This window comes from Aythya marila (assembly GCF_965140915.1).
Source record: "Aythya marila genome assembly, chromosome: 3".
NCBI lineage: Eukaryota > Metazoa > Chordata > Aves > Anseriformes > Anatidae > Aythya > Aythya marila.
In genome coordinates, this window is record NC_139044.1 from 21,505,508 (window position 1) to 21,523,537 (window position 18,030).

At 40.3% G+C, this 18,030-nt stretch overlaps 2 protein-coding genes across 2 annotated transcripts in view; one reads left to right on the plus strand and one right to left on the minus strand.

The window, feature by feature from the left end:
- Positions 1-956: 956 nt before the first annotated feature.
- Positions 957-15,095, minus strand: BPNT1 (3'(2'), 5'-bisphosphate nucleotidase 1). The gene is made up of 9 exons (XM_082756911.1): positions 14,947-15,095; positions 13,105-13,229; positions 9,021-9,125; positions 8,623-8,730; positions 8,051-8,099; positions 6,836-6,927; positions 6,216-6,413; positions 5,241-5,346; positions 957-3,896 (listed from the first exon to the last, which is right to left on the minus strand). Exons 2-9 carry the CDS (start codon positions 13,219-13,221, stop codon positions 3,748-3,750), a joined length of 924 nt encoding a protein of 307 aa, XP_082613037.1. The 5' UTR covers positions 13,222-13,229; positions 14,947-15,095; the 3' UTR covers positions 957-3,747.
- Positions 15,096-15,124: 29 nt separating this feature from the next.
- The window catches only part of IARS2 (isoleucyl-tRNA synthetase 2, mitochondrial), a 28,519-nt gene continuing 25,613 nt past the window's right edge, over positions 15,125-18,030 (plus strand). The window contains exons 1-5 of the mRNA XM_082756910.1: positions 15,125-15,486; positions 15,585-15,707; positions 16,708-16,864; positions 17,729-17,877; positions 17,960-18,009. Coding sequence (XP_082613036.1) covers positions 15,280-15,486; positions 15,585-15,707; positions 16,708-16,864; positions 17,729-17,877; positions 17,960-18,009 — 686 coding nt within the window. The 5' untranslated portion in view covers positions 15,125-15,279. The remainder of the gene's footprint in view (positions 15,487-15,584; positions 15,708-16,707; positions 16,865-17,728; positions 17,878-17,959; positions 18,010-18,030) is intronic.

Consider the following 18,030-nt stretch of genomic DNA (forward strand, 5'->3'; position numbering starts at 1 on the left):
CCCCGGGGGTGGCCGCGGCCGGCCAGGAAGGGGGTTGGAGCGGGGTGAGGGCGTCCTCACGGGATGCTTAGGGTTGGAAGAGATCATCTGGTCCAACCATCCCCTTTCTACCAGTGTCACCCACTAAACCATGTCCCCAAGCACCACGTCCAACCTTTCCTTGAACACCCCCAGGGACGGTGACTCCACCACCGGGCAACCACCTGGGCAACCCGTCCCAACGCCTGACTGCTCTTTCTAAGGAGAAATGTCTCCTCATTGCCAACCTGAACCCCCAAACAGCAAAGGCACAGCGCACCGGTTTGCCTCTTTTCTCGACCTGTTGTGCATTCCCTTCCTCACAAACACGCCGACCCCGCAGTGGGTCTGACCGGCCTTGCGATGGGTTACAGAAACACCGCTCTCGCAGCTTCTGGCAGGGGCAGCCCCAAGTTCACATTGGTGCAAGGACAATGCACTGTCATGGTGCTTTTTTTTCCTGCTCTATTTTATAGCTGATATGCCAGCATCTAATTTGCTCGCAGAGAAATGGTGAAATGCTTGATCAGTGGGCCAGAGCTGTCCTGGGCAGCAGGCAGCGAGCATGACAGCACCCGCTACACCAGCTGGTGCCCCTGGTCCCTGTGTAGTTTCATCTCGTTTTCTCTGTATCTACCCCCATTAGAAGGCATTTTAGTTTCCATAAGCATGGGAAATGGCTCCATGCAGAATTATGTTTATATCTTGGATAGGAGCTGGTGTACGCTCTCCTTCCAGTCAAGCAACAGCAGATGAGCAGAGATCAGTTACAGACAAATTAGAAAGGGGCTTATGCAGAGGAAATCTCCAAACATACATCAGATGTCAGTTGAAAATAAAGATATAGAGACACAAGTGAGTATTACTAAGCTCTGTACTTGTATTTTGGTGACTATTTCAAGGAAAGACACACGAAAGCAGGCTTTAAGTCATTCTACATTTTAAAGTGTTTTGCAAATTCGTATGCCAATTTTGATGTGAATTCTAAAGCATGCATATCCAGGAATCCTGGAGAGAATTATGTAGAACTGAGTGAAAATTAGTCTGTACTTACTAGGTAGCAAACCTCAATCGCATTCAGTATATGGAGTGACTCAAGTTATGAGAAGCCAAAATATGATGAAGGCTCTAATTAAAGCAGGCTGAATCTGTCTTGTGCGCTCTTAGTAGTCGTGCACTTGTGGAAGGAGAAGAAAGATAGGCTCTAGATGAAAGGATTAGAAGCATGTGTTGTTCTTCCATATGCAGCTTTAATCCAGTGTAATGATAGCATTATGGACTGGCTGATGATGATAGGGTGAGGTAAGTGATATTCTTGCTAATTTATCAGTAAATGTTATAGGGATAAGCTGTCCTCACAAAGGAAAGAGCTTCCCCTGTTCCTTTTCCATGTTTGCACATAGAGAGACTGGGAACCCTTCAGCAATAGCTGCCTCGTTCATATCTTTTGATGTTAAGATATTCCTGCTTGCTGGAAATACAGCTAGCTTTAAGCCAGTTAGCTTTAAGAACAATCTGGAAAAGCCTGGAGTTGCTTCACTGAAGTCATGTTGGTACTACCAATGAGAGGAAAACATCAAATCCAAGGACTCTAGTTGCAGTTAGAAAGGTCAGACTTAAGTATGTTGTTTGATGACAGTAGGAATAAATTTGTATAACATGAACACTATCAAAAACTGTATTTGGAAATTTTTATGGAAATTTGTATGGAAAACAGAGCATTTGTATCTTTAAGTTCTGTGATAGCTTAAAGACTGAGTGGACGCAGAGTGTGGTTATTAAGAGGACTTAATCCTGTGGGCAAGGAGGACATAGTGCAAGGGTTCAGTGCAACTTGCAAGCTACTTTGCTAGTGTCAGGCAAGATTAAAGGAAACAAACCATGCTGGAAGAACTTTGCTATTCAGGCTTTAAGAAAGTAAGCAGACAAATTCAGACACCCTCCCTAGCACCACAAGCCTTAGAACTCAGCAGATGTCACTTCTCTGTGCACAGAGAACAAACAGAAAAGAACAACTGCATATAGTCTGTTGAAACTGGCAACCACTCAGTATGTGTCGCGTTTTTAGGGGAAGGGGGGCCCAAAGACTCCTTGATTTGAGGGTGAAGGGCTTACATCATAAAATCTGGAGAAAACAAAAGTGTCCCACTGAGTCAAGATACTCCAGAGCCTTCACTCTTCTTAAAGAGACTTCATCTGTATTAACTAAGGTCGCCAATTTTAGCTGATGATACCTAACTTCCTTCTTCCTGTTCTCTTCTGCATTCAAGTAGGCTGGACAATTCAATGCTGCTTCTTTAGCCCTCACACCTATGGGGGAAGGCTGACTGAAACAGTCTTTCAGTTTTTAAGTTCATTTTAGGTCGTCTTGACCCCTGCTCTCCTGTCTTTTAACCTGCACTCCATTAGAGGGGAACATGGTAGTGTCAAGTTCATTTGCTCTTAGAAAGGCACCTGGAACTTTTGCTCTCAATTTAGACACAAAAAAAAATCAGATTTCTGTGGTCCACACATATGAGAGAGTAACCTAGGACCCCCAGTAAAGATGCTTATAACTCTCCAGGATTGAGGAGGCATAGACCCTGCCAGAGGAATCAGAGGGAAGCTGGGAATTCCTTCCCCACACAACATTACCTCCAGCACACACTTTCTAGTTTCAAGCATGCTAACTAGAAATGTCATAGAAGTGAGTTACAAATTTCACAATGCTCTCAAATATATCAGTGCATTTAATACCTCACAGTTGTAATCGTGTGTCTATTCTGTACACAACTTTAACTTGGTTGGTACATACCTTGAACTGAAAGATACAGTCTTTCATAAAGTGAGAGCAGGCATTAAACACCAAAGAGAATCTTAAAATATTTGGTAAGCAAAATAAAATGTATGATCATAAAACAGCCAGATGAAATGGTTACTATTGGCTGGTTGAGTTCAATGAATGCAAAAATAGCTTTTAAACAGCTTAACTGTTTTGGAATTATGAAGCATATAGAACTAACTTAAAATACCCTAGTTTGGCTAGATAGAAAGGACCACAGCATCATTGTAAAGGATTACATTAATTACTGCTACATATATATGACAGAAGTCCTGCAGGAAATAAATTACCTCAGGAGTTGCCTGTATAGAAAACAGATCCTGGTCAACATTTTTAAGGGAATCCAAACAAAAAACAAAACAGCTTCATTCCATCCAGAAATACAAATGCCCCTGCCTATAAAGAACACATTTCACTTCTAAGAATCAAAACAATCAACTTTATAATAATGAGTTAATCCATCCAGACAAATTCTTACTCCATTTGCATTTAACACAATAAACTCTTGTTGAGTACATACAACAAAAAACATTAAACGAAATTTGTTAAATGACTTAACGTGATTTTGTGCCCTGAATTTGAAGATGATTTTTGGATTGCACTGTTACAGTTAGCAGTAGTTTACCACAGTCATATCACATGAAGAATGAACACTCTACTTCCAAAGAGCAGGGAAAACAACTATTGAAGAAATGTCATTATTGTGTTATCTGCTAAACACAGCAAAACAATCTGATCCAACATTTTATGTAGACGGTCTGCAGGTAATTTTGAAATTATTGAACTGTTTAATGTAAGAATTAGGTTCAGATTTTGTAAAACAATTTCAAGCTCAGTTTTCTTCTTCTTTCTTTTCCTCCAAGCTTACTTTCTCGGCTTTCCAGGCTGAGTGAAGATGCTTTACTGCTTTAAGGCACAAGAGATTGTTTAACGGTGCTAGGAATACGACTGGCATAATAGTCATAATTTCTCAAGGTGGCAAGGACCCCAGCTGAATTCATGTGTTTCACTTCCTTGTTATACTGAAATGAGTTTCCATGGATATCAGTTATCTTGCCTGAAAACAAAACAAAAACATTTCATTCCAGCAAACAGCAGTTGGAGAGGGATAATCTAATTTGTTAGTATAGTGATATAACTAAAAAAACAAATCAATAAGAAAACAAAAGCCAGACATTCTTTGAGGTACAAATGCCTGTCTTTAGATGTGAAATACGATGTTTTTGCCCTGTTTGAGCACAACAGTTTTTTATTCACTGAAACCAAATAACTAATCAGTTGTGTTTTCTTTCAGCAATACTTCAATTCCTCATGTTTCAGGAAACAAAAAACAACAGCTCTGTCCTATGGATAAATTAAAATGCTTCCTGAGTATTTAATACATTGGCAGTTGACAAGAAGGACAGTAAAATTCTCAGTTCAGGTAAAAGCCAGGGCGTATCTATAACACAAACTACAGCATAAAATAGAAATACCCCAGCTGGTTTTAAAAGAGTTTAGAGAAATCCCTTAGCAAGAGCAACACAGATTTTAATGCAAGCTAATTTAACCACACGATACCTGCATAACTAGGAGGCTAAATACAGCACTGTGCCGCCCCAGATTGCTTGTTTTTTTGTGCCTGAGCTAACCTGTTTAAAGCTTTCCCAGTTATCAACACTATACTGTAGACTACAGAGGAGATAAATAAATCATGTTGTCATGAAGCCCATATATTTGCTTGACAGAATTCAGGAGATTAAAAAACAATATTAGCATATACTGGTTATCAATGCAAACAACAGGAAAATATTATATTCAAATTCTTGTTAGTCAAACTTTTCAGAACTTCTCTATCCCATTCCTCCCTAGAACGGTGAAGTGACTTATGTTGGCTGGAGACCACTAATTTTACTGAATTACATTAATGACTCAATTTTGGAGTTTGTATATCCAAGGAACAACCGCATGATTTAGCCTATTTTTGCTGTTATAAAGAATGCAATATCCACATGTTACACAACAACATGTTAGCAATAATGAACTCTTGTGTCTAGTTAGTAGGACAATGTGATTTTACTGTATAGTAGTAGCCAATAGAAAAAATGCTTTGAAAATACAAAAAATAGTATACTCAAAATTCTGGAATTTGTTTTTTTCATTATTTGACTATATTAGTGCAGGGTAAAACAGACAACATAATGCTTTCCTGAGCATAATTTGCTGCCCCTTTGGAGTTACTGTTGATTTCAGAGGGCTCAGCCCCTAGTGAACCATGACCACACACACATATATACATAATGTAATTTTTCTTTCCAAAGGCATGTTTTGAAATTCTTTTCTTTCTATGAAAAGTATAAATGATTTTAAACTGATGCAGTTTCACTTACTTCAGAGAGAAATTTGAATACTGTTAACTTACCTCCCACAGCATGTAAAATAGCTTCAGGTGCACATGTATCCCACTTCTTGCATCCAGGACTGGCATATACATAAGCAGATGCCTTGCCTTCTATCAGCTGAATGATCTAATATGAAAACAGAGTGGTAATCATTGCAAAGAATCTAGGCATTTAGAAACAGTTAAAAAATAACACTAGGAAACTGGGATTAGATCAGTTTATTCTGTAAATTGAAAATAAGTACCAGTCCTTTCATGTATTACAGAATACATATATATTAAGATTTAGAAAGATACACTGTATTACCATCCCAAGGGATCTATTTTGATTGTTAGATAAACATTCTAAAGGGTGAAAATCTGCTTTTAGTTCCAGAAACAAGATTCCTTATCTTGTGCAAGTATTACAAAAGTAAAGTGGAAACTCTCTCTGTGTTATCTTAGAGACATTTGGGCCTATGCACATGTTTGAAAAAAGACATTCAAGGGTCTTTTTGACAGCCATGACAAAAGTAAGCTTTCAAAACTGTGGTAGGAGAGTATTCCGTTTGCAAAGAAGGTTTGCAAAGGACATATTACTGTGTACTGCTCCTACATTTATCCTTAGACATGTGTTTCTTACAGGGCTTTTTCTCCAACTATCTAATGTGAACAGCTGGAAAAGTCTAGTTATGATTAGTTATGATTATACTGCATTCCCATTAGTCATCCTGGTCTTTTCTTACCTTTTTAGTTTCTCTTCTAGTAACAGAATACTAGGGAAAGACAGACTTCAGCTATGTCCAGCATGACCATTGTTACAAATGGTATCTGTACCAAATTTTGACTCCTTACCCCATGGCAGACTGAGTGCTAGGAAGACAAGTCATGCCAGGGAAGGAGGAGGAAGACTCCTGTACACTCATGCAGGTAAACAACAGTTTTCTTTCATAATTATCCTTCTTCTTCCAAAGGTACCACCTCCCAATCAAACCAAAAGATTTGGAGTTTTCATACCTTATTTCCTGCTCCTCCAACTCTGATGACGCTGTCTGGGTTCATAGCACTGATGCAGTCATTTACCAGGGCACTGCTGTGAGAACGGGTGGTAACAATGATGTGTTTGCCGGCAGGTGCTTCTGTGAGCTGAAATCCAAAGGCACCTAGGCCCAGGACTCCCCAAATTGTCCTGCCCAATGCAGCATTAGCTCCTGCCTATGGAAAAGGTACACAGGTCCAGATGATGGTTAACCACAACAGTCAGTATTTATAGGACAAATAGAAAAGAGTAGCTAGAGACATCTTTCCATCTTAGGGAATATAATATTAATACTGGAATATTCATTTAAATGGTGGCACTTAAAAGGAAATACTCTAGAGTCCAGAGCAGAAAATCAGGACACCTCAGATCTCTTTCCCTCTATGGCAATGATGTCATATAACCTTCAGAAGTTCATTTACCATTTCTCATCTGTGAAATCATGGTGAGGCATTATATTCTGCCTCCCTCCACTGATAAACTAATACGTGCATATTTCTCTACTTAATTCTAGTTTCAAGTGTGCTAACTAGAAATGTAATAGAAGCGACAGTTACAAATCACCAAATGCTCTCAAATATATCAATGCATTTAATACCTCATAGTTGTAATATGGCTGGTTAATAACTCCTGCTATTGCTTTGCCTCCATAAGCAATTCCAATGAGAACTGTTACATGGTCAAGGAGACCTGTACAGAAATAATATGAATACAGTTATGACTGAAAAAGAGAAAGCATTAAAAAAAGTAAACCATGAATTGATATGCAAAGTGGTATCTTAAAAATACAAACACTAATCAGGATTTTCCAGTGTAAAATGTTTGATTTAGTCAGTTTGCCTCAAGGTCTGCAAAAAACACTCCAAAAAGAATTTCTCTAGTGTGAGCTATGTTATAATTAACACATAATGAGAAAAGTTTCAAGGTACAACTACACAGCAGCATACAGAATGGCCTGGTTTGGAAGGGACCTTAAAGCCCATCCAGTTCCAACCCTCTGCCATGGATGGGCAGGGACACCTCTCACCAGACCAAGTTGCCCAAAGCCCCATTCAGCCTGGCCTTGAACACTACCAGGGATGGGGCATCCACAGCTTCTCTGGGCAGCCTCTTCCTGTGCCTCACCACCCTCTGAATAAAACTATTTAGTCCTTATACCTAATCTAAATCTGCCCCCTTTTAGTTTAAAGCCATTCTTCTTTGTCTTCGTCACTCCACTCCCTGACAAAGAGTCCCTCCTTTAGGTACTGAAAATTTGCTATAAGAATATGATGACATTCTTCTAAAACTGTGAGTATAAATTCTTTAATGGTTTTCAAAACCAGCAACTGGATGACAGTTTTACATCTCTCTCCCTGAAAATGGGGAAAAAAAAATCTCACTAAAAGATTTTATGTTAACCAACTAAAAGATGCAGCAGGAAGGCAGGCCATTTGAATAGTTTGAAGAGGATGATGTAAATGCAATTGAGCATATTCCTGTGTGTACAGGAGATTTAATCCTCCAGTTCAAAGCATGTAAGAAATTGTAAGCTTATTTAACTAAAGAATTTTTTAAGACAACCTGCTAGCAATTAAAAGCAGCCCTTTGCTCCTTGAAATAATAAAAACTGGTGGGAACTTGGTAGCCCATCAGGAATATTCAATACTGGTTGGAACTGAATGTAATGATTAAAAAAATCCATAGTACTTACAGAGTACAGAAACAAAATCAGCTTTATGAAACAATATTGTATGCAGCTTCTATCATAAACGTACATGCTACTTTATTGCATTGCTGTAAGTTTTTGAATCTGCAGAACTGAGAAACCAACCTTCAGTGTACTCTTTGGTTCCATCCAAAGGATCAACCCATATTACAAGCTGTTAAAAAAAATAAAAATTTAGGAACAGCATAAACTAATACAAATCACGTAATAAACACATGAACTATGTATTTTACTTCAGTGCATTTTATTTCCTTACAAAAGACAGCAAACAAATACATTCAAATTTTTAGCATTATGATATAGGACTGAAGCCTACATTATTAGTATTTTACCAAAAAAAAAGGTCTTAAACTGATTGGAACTTGTCAGCAAGTATCTTAACAGAGGTATCAATATTTAAATTGAACATGGAAATGACATTACTTTCTCATGTCCAAAGTCAATCTGGTTCAAATAAATTTGAATCACAAGTTGTAAGAATCAAATTTCCGTTTCCCTTTGTTGCACAATGGGATATCCACCACTCCAGAGGTGTGATTCTCGAGACTATATTTCAGTTTTCAGACCAAAAAGAAAAATTGGCAACATTAAAATAATCTTTCTTCTCAATGCATTCTTAAAGTCAGTAACCAGTAAATAGAATAGTGTAAAATATGAAAGCCAACTTATAACATTACCTCTTCCTCTTTAATTCCAGTGTACTGAGCAGGACAAGTTTTCTTCAGTATTTCTTCACAGTGTCCATCCTCAATTAATTCCTCATCTACCTCATCAGGGGGTAGTTCCTAATAAAAGGTTTTATTATATTATAGTAATTATAATATTAATATAATAAATATAATAAAATAAAAATAATAATTACTATATTTTAATTTAAAAGGTGCTGGACTCTCCTCAATTTGCCTTACGGATTGGCTTGCAACTTACTTGACAAAGCTAATGCAATGGAAAGATAAAATGGGATGGGTATCTATGTCTTTTTTCCAAAGAGGTATTTCCTTAAACTTGCCGAAGTAAATTCCACCGTGAGTTACCACATCCTAAATTGCTAGTAAGAAATAAATCAGGTACTTACTTCTTCTCCTATGATCGTCACCTTGGGAAACTTCCGTGCCAGTGAAGCACAAATGCTCTTTTGTACCAGTCGGTCAGCTTTGGTCTGCAAGTCATTGGCTCCAGTCTGTCAAAGGACAGATAGAAACTTAGGTGCTTCAAAACAAAAATAGTATAACGACTCATATTGCAACCTGAATATCTACCTTGTGAAGAAAAAGAATTTTAATTTGACAAATCATTAACCTAATGATATTTATTGTCCTGAGAGAGGCAGGCTAATGACTAGAAGTTTCTTTCCCTGTATACCTCCGAACTAAGATACACTGGTATGATATGGGAACAATACATGCCGTAAATGCTGCATTCTTATTCATGGATGCAAACATACTGAACGTGTATTTGTGCAAATACTACACTACGTAAAGAATAAATTAATACAAGTATAAACCCAGATATAAGAAGAACAAAGGCAGAAATTAAGGTGTTAACAGGTAAAAATAAGTATTTTAAGGCACACTGGAAAGATAGAGAAAATTCGGAAAGAGAAGCGAGATAGAGATGATAGTAAAAGGTGATTTAAAGGTCCAATTAATCTAACTTGTAGTTCTTCAAAACAGTCATCAATAGTAAAGGAATAGCAGGACAAAATGTCTTCCTAATCAAAAAAAAAAAAAAAAAAGTAGAAGGGCTACAAAGAGAAGCAATAAAAATGGAGATTTTTGAGTTGACTGGGAAAAAGAAAACTCTGAACATCAGGGGAGGGAGTGGAAGAGCTAGCTAAAAATTCAACTGTCCTTGGACCTTTTTTTTCCTCATTGTGATAAATGGATGGGAGGTCACTGTTGTGAGGGAAAAGGTGGAACACTGTCTTCCTAGCTTTTCTAAAGCTTTCAATAAAGCCAGATGGAATTGGTCTCGAGGTTTCCTGCCTGCAGAAAGTGAATAAATGATGAGAACTTTACGTTCTCTTGCATCTCTCTTCTCTCCCAACTATAACGCATAGGCACATACAGGTTCTCTCTTACACTCTTTCTTTCCCAGCCACCTTTGATAAAAAGCTTGCAGGAATTCTTTGAGATTGCTAGCTCCTAAGACAGGAACCTTTCCTGTTGGTCACTGTTTTCAACCTGATTTTGTGTGTTTGTAGTATTCATAAAAATAAGGTAGGTACAATCAGTGGTCTTATTTAGAAGCTATATCACCTATTACTTCTGCCAGTTTTTGTTACACTGTACTTACAATTATTCACTTGATCAGAGTTCAAAATTGCTTGTTTGTTGGTTTTATTGTTTTAGATGATGATTAAGCAATGCATCTCTGATTTACTGGGAAATAATATTAAACTTCCTGCATTAAAAAAAAAAAAAAAAACACAACAAAAAACTAAGCTGATGAAACCAAACAATTATTTTTAGGTAAAATTACCTTAACATATGTGGACTCTCAATAAATAAAAAAAAGAAAGAAAAAAAAAGTAAGCTTAATGAAATCTGTTTATGCATTTAAAGTTAACCAGTTAATCTAACTACAGATAATGGTTCCTTTTAATCTCTGAACAGAAGTATTTTAGGGCTTACTAATGCAACTGCACTACAAGATTTTCCAAGAACCTAAAAAAGCAGGTTATGTTAGAAAGCATACCGTATTTGTTTCAGAGAACACTGTTATACATCTAAGTTCTTTTGAAATTAGATCATTACCTTCCAGGTTTTCTAAATCCTCTCTCCCCATACACCTGATTTTAAATGCTCAGAAAAAAAATGGGGAAAAAAAGGAAAAAAATGCAAATATTTTCTCACTAGTGAGTATAACTGATCAAATGGGAAGAAGTAAAAAGAAAGCTTACTTTTTTGCATCTACTCTCTGATCTGACAATAAAAGTCATAAAGGGTCGGTCTTCTCTGTACAACTGGCTGAAAGTGCTTACTTCTAGAAAAACATAAATATCAGCAACGGCTTCAATGTAAAGACCAGGGCAGGTTCCTGGAATGCATTGATGCTAACTTCCTTCTCCAAGTGGAGTCAAAAAGGAGAGGTGCTATGCTGGACCTTGTTCTCACTAATAAGGAGGGGCTGGTGGGGAATGTGAAGCTCAAGGGCAGACTTGTCGGCAACAACCATGAAATGGTGGAGTTCAAGGTCTTAAGGGCAGTGAGGAGGGCACACAGCAAGCTCGTGGACTCCAGGAGCAGTCCTTGGCCTCTTCAAGGATCTGCTTGGTAGAGTACTGTAGGACAAAGCCCTGGAGGGAAGAGGGGACCAAAAATGCTGGTTAACATTCAAGGATCACCTCTTTCGAGCTCTGGAGCAACGCATCCCAACAAAGAGGAAGTCAGGCAAAAATGCCAGGGGACCTGCACGGAAGAACAAGGAGATCCAGGCCAAACTGAAATACAAAGAGAAAGCCTACAGAGGGTGGAAGCAAGGACAGGTAGCTTGGGAGAAATACAGAGAAATTGTCCAAGCAACCAGGAATCAGGTTAGGAAAGCTAAAGCACTGATAGAGTTAAATTTGGTCAGGGACATCAAAAGTAACAAGAAGAGCTTCTGTAAGAATGTCAGTGGTGAAAGGAAAACTAGGAAATGTGTGCCCTCTCCAGAAAGAAACGGGAGACCTGGTTACTCAGCATATGAAGAAGGCTGAAGTACTGAACGACATTTTTGCCTCAGTCTTCACAGAAAGTACTCAAGCCACACCACCCAAGTCACAGAATTAAAAGGTAAGGACTGGGAGAATGATGAACTGCCCGGTATAGAAGATCGAGTTTGAGATCAACTAACACACCTAAAGGCGCGCAAGTCCTTGGGACCTGATGAGATGCAGGTCCTGGGGGAACTGGTGGATGTAGTTACTAAGCCACCGTCCATCCCATCTGAGTAGTCGTGGCAGTCTGCTGGAGTTCCCACTGACACAACCCCATTCTTAAAAAGGGAAAATAGGAAGACCCTGGGACATCTTTGTTGAGGACATGGACAGCGGGATCGAGTGCACCCTCAGCAAGCTTGCTGATGACGCCAAGCTGAGTGGTACAGTCAACACGCTTGAGGGAAGCATCCAGAGAGACCTTGACAGGCTAAAGAGACGCACCTGTGTGAACCTCATGAAGTTCAACATGGCCAAGTGAAAGGTCCTGCATCTGGGCTGGGGCAACCCCAAGCATAAATACAAGCTAAATACTAAAAGAGGGTAAGTTTAGACTAGGTATAAGGAAGAAAATCTTTACTCAGAGGGTGGTGAGGAACTGGAACAGATAGCCCAGAGGAGCTAGCAATGCCCGAACCCTGGTAGTGTTCAAGGTCAGGCTGGGTGGGGCTTTGGGCAACCAACCTGATCTACTGGCAGGCATCCCTGCCCATGGCAGAGGGGTTGGAACTAGATGATCTTTAAGGTCCCTTCCAACCAAAACCATTCTATGATTCCATAAAATAAATAAATATTTAATGCAGACCACAACACTGTAACCTACCCATAAAGCTAGAATTAACCTTAAAAATTAATTCCACCACTTCCAGTACTGTAGTCATAACCCAGATCCTGGTTTATGCAGCATACTAACTTACAGCAAATTAAGAACTTCACACAGATTATTGTAATTTCAGGTCTATTTCCTATTTACAATTAATTTTGAAGTGCCAAACTAACTTTGAAAAGCATGATTTACAATAAATGCTAAGTTTTTTGTGTTTTTTTTTTTCCTTAAGAAAAAGAGATTGGCTTGTCCTAACACAAAATTCACAAGGACCAGTAACATATGTTGCATTACAGATGTTAGAACACACATGTGGAAATTAATGGGAAAGATGCATTAGTATGAACACTGATTTGAAATTTGGATTTGCTATCCAAACCTTGTGTTTTGTGCAAAGTGTCAGGAAAAAATGTGTTCCTTTTAACCATCATAACATCCTTCAGAAATACCAATCAAAATATACTTCTACTCCAATGCTCTTTTAATCCTTTAACAACGGTTTTTGTATCAAAGAGGTGAGGTCAAGCAACTTGAATCAACTGCATTGCCTTTCCCAGTTCTGATCTTCAAAAATACCAGCTTGACCTGTATCTTGATAAAAGAAGTGGAACTGGAACAAAGTAAAAGAAATACCTTCTCCACTATCCCCAGGTCTCCTGTAGCCATTACATTTCTAACAATTGTCGCAGCTTTTTCCGCAACGGAATATGCAGAGGCAACCACACGCATAAGCAGAGTTGGAGACGCCATACTGAATGCTGAAAAGAAACAAAACCAAGTTTGCACACTTCTTTAAAAATAAGGGATGACAAGAAGGAAAATATTTTATATAACATTCCAAACAGATACAGGTTATTTCAGCTGAGTAGGAAGGGGGAAGTGAATTACAGTGGGTAGTAATAGTGAGCTGTGACTTTTCAATGCAATTCACTATGCCTTCAATTTGTAATTAAAGAATAACTATCCCTGTAGCTCAAGGCCAGTAATCACCCTTTCCTCTCAGGTTTTTGGTACCTGGAATTATTATCAGGAATAAGAAGTGTTGGCAATCATTCCATAACCTTTAAAATGCAGAGTTAATTGCTTTTTATGATTTCCTTACAATTTTTCTACCTGTGTAGACTGCAACTTTTTTTGGAAGACCTCACATACATGATTTACTTCCAAGGAAAACACATGAGCACAGAGCTAGAAAAAATGCAGAGGAAGCAATTAATCACCAAACAGAATACGATAAGTATTAGCCTCCTCTCACAGCCACAGACTATTTGCAGCACTTTCAGTAAGTATTGCTTAAGTGGCAATAAGTCGTTATACAACACCGCTCCTTTCTTGCTTGAGATATCTACTAAGTATAATATAATGAGGTGATAAGTCCAGCTACTGTATATGATGTTGATGTGACCCCAAATTCACCTCTATTTAAAGCAAAGGCAAATGGCAACGTTAGAGGCATCAAAATCCCAAATGCAGCTGGTTTAAGGGCCTTTTCAGCATTTTAGAAACACTGCAGAGGTATCTTTAAAAGTCAGAAGATCTCTGAAGCTAAAAGAGTAGACCATTTGTATATTCAGAAAGTACAGTTGCTAATGTTAATTATTGTTATTTACTGCTCATGGATAGGAGCAAAGTGCTCTGGAGTCATGCACAGAATAGCCAAGGTCCATACCCAAAGCATACACTGCCTATCTTGGACAGGCAGCAATGGCTACAGAGGAAATTTTGGAAATGCTATCAGTGGCAAAAAGCTGCTCCCAAACAACTGAAAAAATGCAGAGCAAGTATGCATCATAAAATGTAGAAAGAAATACACTATTATAACATACCCCCACATGAAATAACGTAGAAAGAAGTAAAATAAAATGTCGCTTATTACATATTGAAAACATCTGGATCACGCACACTTTTCAGAGCAGACAAATTAGGACAATTAGATGGGAAGTTTGGGATAAAGAACTGAGTTATGAAGAAGATAATTCAGGTTTTAACCCCAGCTCCCCATCCTTTGTGTGGCCTTTCATTGCACATTCACTTCTGCTTCATAAAGTGAGGCTGAAACTTAGTATTTCGCTGCTCAGCGCATCAAACGTGTGCATGAAGATGCAGAAGCCTCAGAAAGCAACAGGGAAACGCTGCCTTGGGGGCTAGAAGCTTGACCCAGCGTGTTCCTTGGATGCACTTTCCTTGGATTTTCAAAGCTTTCTATGGAGAAACCCTACAAAACCTTTAGGCAAAGTTTAACATATCCCCATGAAAACCAAGATTTGCTGAGGAGGAACCGAAAAGGCAAGTTGTATGCCCCTCTCCCCGGCTGGGAGCAAGCGATGAGGCGAGAACACGCAGAAGGTGCCTCGCATCTCCGTAGGGCTGCACCTCCCCGCGCGCCAGGCCTCGCCACGAGGGCACTTTTTGGTGTGAATTAGGCCAGATCCAGCACCCAACCCGCCCCCCCCTCACCCCCCAGCCCTCACTCACCCGCTGCGGCCCCGTCCCGGCGCCTCCCGGCCGCGCTCCCCTCTCCTCAGCGGCCGCGGGCCCGCCCCTTCCCACCGCAGGCCCTGCCCCGCTCCGCAGCACGCCCTTGCCGGCCGGGCCGCCGCCTGTCGCGACACACGACAGCGACCTGGCGGCGGGGTGGCGCGAGCCAGGGGGCCGTCCCCTCGCATCCTCCCCCCCCTTCTCCCACCCCGCCTCGTTCCTCCCGCCGCGCGGCAGGGAAACGCGTTGCGGCGCGGCGTGTCCCTCGGCGCGGCCCGTCGGCGCCGGCCGCTCGCCGTAGCGCAGGCGGAAGCGCGGCGGAGCGCGGAGATGCTGCGGGCCTGGCGGGCCCCGCTGGCGGCCAGGGCCAGGGCCGGGGCCGGGGCCCGGGGCCGGGCCGGGGCCGCCTCGGAGGCCGGGAGCCGGCAGCCCCTGGCCGAGGGCGGGTACCGGGACAGCGTGCTGCTGCCGCGCAGCCGCTTCGCCGCCCAGCTGCCCGGCCGGCTGCAGCCCGACACCGAGCTGGAGACGCAGCAGGTGGGGTGGGGCGGCGTGGGGGCCCGGCCCCGGCCCCGGGGCGCCGCGCAGGGGGGGTGCGAGCGGCCGCCGGCTGTGCTGTGTGCTTCTCTCCGCAGAAAAGCGGCTTCTCGGAGCTCTACGCGTGGCAGAGGCAGCGGAAGGCGAAGCAGGAGTTCTGCCTCCACGACGGACCCCCGTACGCCAACGGAGACCCCCACGTTGGCCACGCGTTAAATAAAGTAAAGGCGCAGCCCCCGCCTCCTCCGGCGCTCCCCTTACCGCTCGTGTTAAGCACCCGTCCCCGTGTTTGGGCACACAGGCCTTGTAGCTTTCGTGCCACAGATAAAAGAGAGTAACCTGGTGACACACAAACTGTACAGTATCACATTGATATGGGCACCGTACCCTGACCTAATGCATGCCCAGATATCGCACCTACATGCTAAGCGTTCATCTATCGTGCTGAATATTTCAGTAAATGAGTAAGCATTTTTAGAGAAAGTGTAGCCTTTCACTTGTTCTCAAACCATTTTAAACGCATGGTTTGTGTTTAATGAACTTATCACACGTACACGTGTAGGTGAGTGTATACATGTACATGTAAATATTTACTGTAATGCATAGTTGACCCATGTTTTATTCTTCTTTATGGGGGGATAGTTTGCAATTTCATTACACTGCATTTAGTCTTTTATTTTATCTGGGTATCTTCAGTAGAACCACAATGATTAAATGTAGGCAGCTTGTGAAATATGCATTTCAGGTTCAAAATAATATTGCTAAACAAGTGTGGGTATGTTTAGTTCGATCTTGAGAATTAGAGTGTTGCATATACTACAGAGTGGAAAAGAATAAAATGTGACCCACAGCTTCTTAAGGTACTAGTTCAAAAGGCTGGACTTCTGAAAACCGCAGGTTTTGTTAGGTGATCATTTATATCAAGAAAAAATAATGTACACTAAGCAAACTAAGTCTAGCTAAATGCTCAAAAAAGAGGGCCAGTAGGATTTGCTCACTTAAAGTCCTGCAAGTTTATAAGCTGCATCTTTCAATTATGCTGAATGTCAGTTCTTTCGCTGTGAGGCCCTTTGAGGTTCTGCCAAAGTGTAAGAGAAAAATCAGAAATATGTTAACTCTAAAATAATTATGCTACCTTTTGTATTTAATTCTAGCATAGTAATAATGTCGCTCTTCCACTTGGGGGAGCCAAAGTGCTAACTGACCCTTCTATCTTTTCAGATCTTGAAGGACATCACTAATCGTTTCTATATGATGAGAGGTTATAAAGTACACTATGTTCCAGGATGGGATTGTCATGGATTGCCAATTGAGTTGAAGGCATTGTCAGAAGTCAAAGGAGCTGAAAATCTTTCACCAATGGAAATTAGGCAAAAAGGTAAACTACTGTTTGTAATATCCTTACTGGAAAAAAGTTGGCTTAGATATTTCTACATCCGACTCACCATATTTTGAATTTTATTCTTTATATATAGCTTTTATACTTTTTTGTGTGCTTTTTTCTGTGAGGTATTGGTGACATTTTTGAGGATCACTGTATGTGTTTGCCAAGCAGACTGAGTACTGGTTTTGTCAGGACAGTTTGGCTCAATATCATACTTAAGAATGTATTGACTCTGCTTTCAATAACTCTGCAAAACTATATGGGTGATCCTTTCAGAGAAAGTTGGTCTGCATTATATGGAAACTTTAAAAAAAAAATGCATTATGTATTGAAAGACGTCAACATTCAGCTGCAAAACTATTTGCAATGAGCAATTGAAACCACTTTAGCGTGAAATTGCAGCAACAAAATCAGCTAATAATTTAATGTGCATATTGCATTGAAAAGTTTAGATCAGCATCAAAATCAGGTGGTTTATTTTCATTCTTATTTTCTGGTATTTCATAGCACATTTTGAGAAATTGTCTTCATGGTTAAATACGTTTATTTTTTTCCTCTCCCTTATAAAGGCAGCTTATCTTCTAGAGACGTTGTGCTGTACATCTTCATATTAGTCAAATAATGCGTCCTCTAGGCCTTTTTACCCTTTATGGTCACTTTATATAACTAATTCTCTGAAATACATAATTTTTTGAGCCTTAATAATTATTTAATACATATCTGTAATTAGTGCATAGTTTCAATATGCTCAGCTCAGGCTCTTCTCCAAAATGCCAATAGCGTATTTTAAATGACATTGTATTGACCTTATCAGACTTACCAGAGAAACCGTATACTTAGTGGAACTATTCCTTTCAGCCAGAAAATTTGCAGAAAGAGCAATGGAGAAACAGAAATCTGCTTTCATTCGTTGGGGTATAATGGCAGATTGGGAGAACTGCTACCGTACATTTGATCCAAAGTATGAAGCGAACCAGCTGAGAGTCTTCCACAAGATGTACGATAAGGTATGCTGAAATTCTGCTGAAGTACGTTTTTGATTGTGTTATGAGTTTTGATTCTTTTAACTTTCTTTTTCCCCCCCTTTAGGGTTTCATTTATCAGGACTATAAACCTGTGTTTTGGTCTCCTTCAGCAAAGTAAGAATCAGCTTACTATTT

Coding starts and splice junctions, on each gene's coding strand:
- BPNT1 (XM_082756911.1), bottom strand. CDS start 13,221: ATGGCGTCTCCAACTCTGCTTATGCGTGTGGTTGCCTCTGCATATTCC. Junction 8,731..9,020: donor TGACGATCATAGGAGAAGAA/GTAAGTACCTGA, acceptor ACCTTTTATTAG/GAACTACCCCCTGATGAGGT. Junction 8,100..8,622: donor CTGGAATTAAAGAGGAAGAG/GTAATGTTATAA, acceptor TTTTTTTAACAG/CTTGTAATATGGGTTGATCC.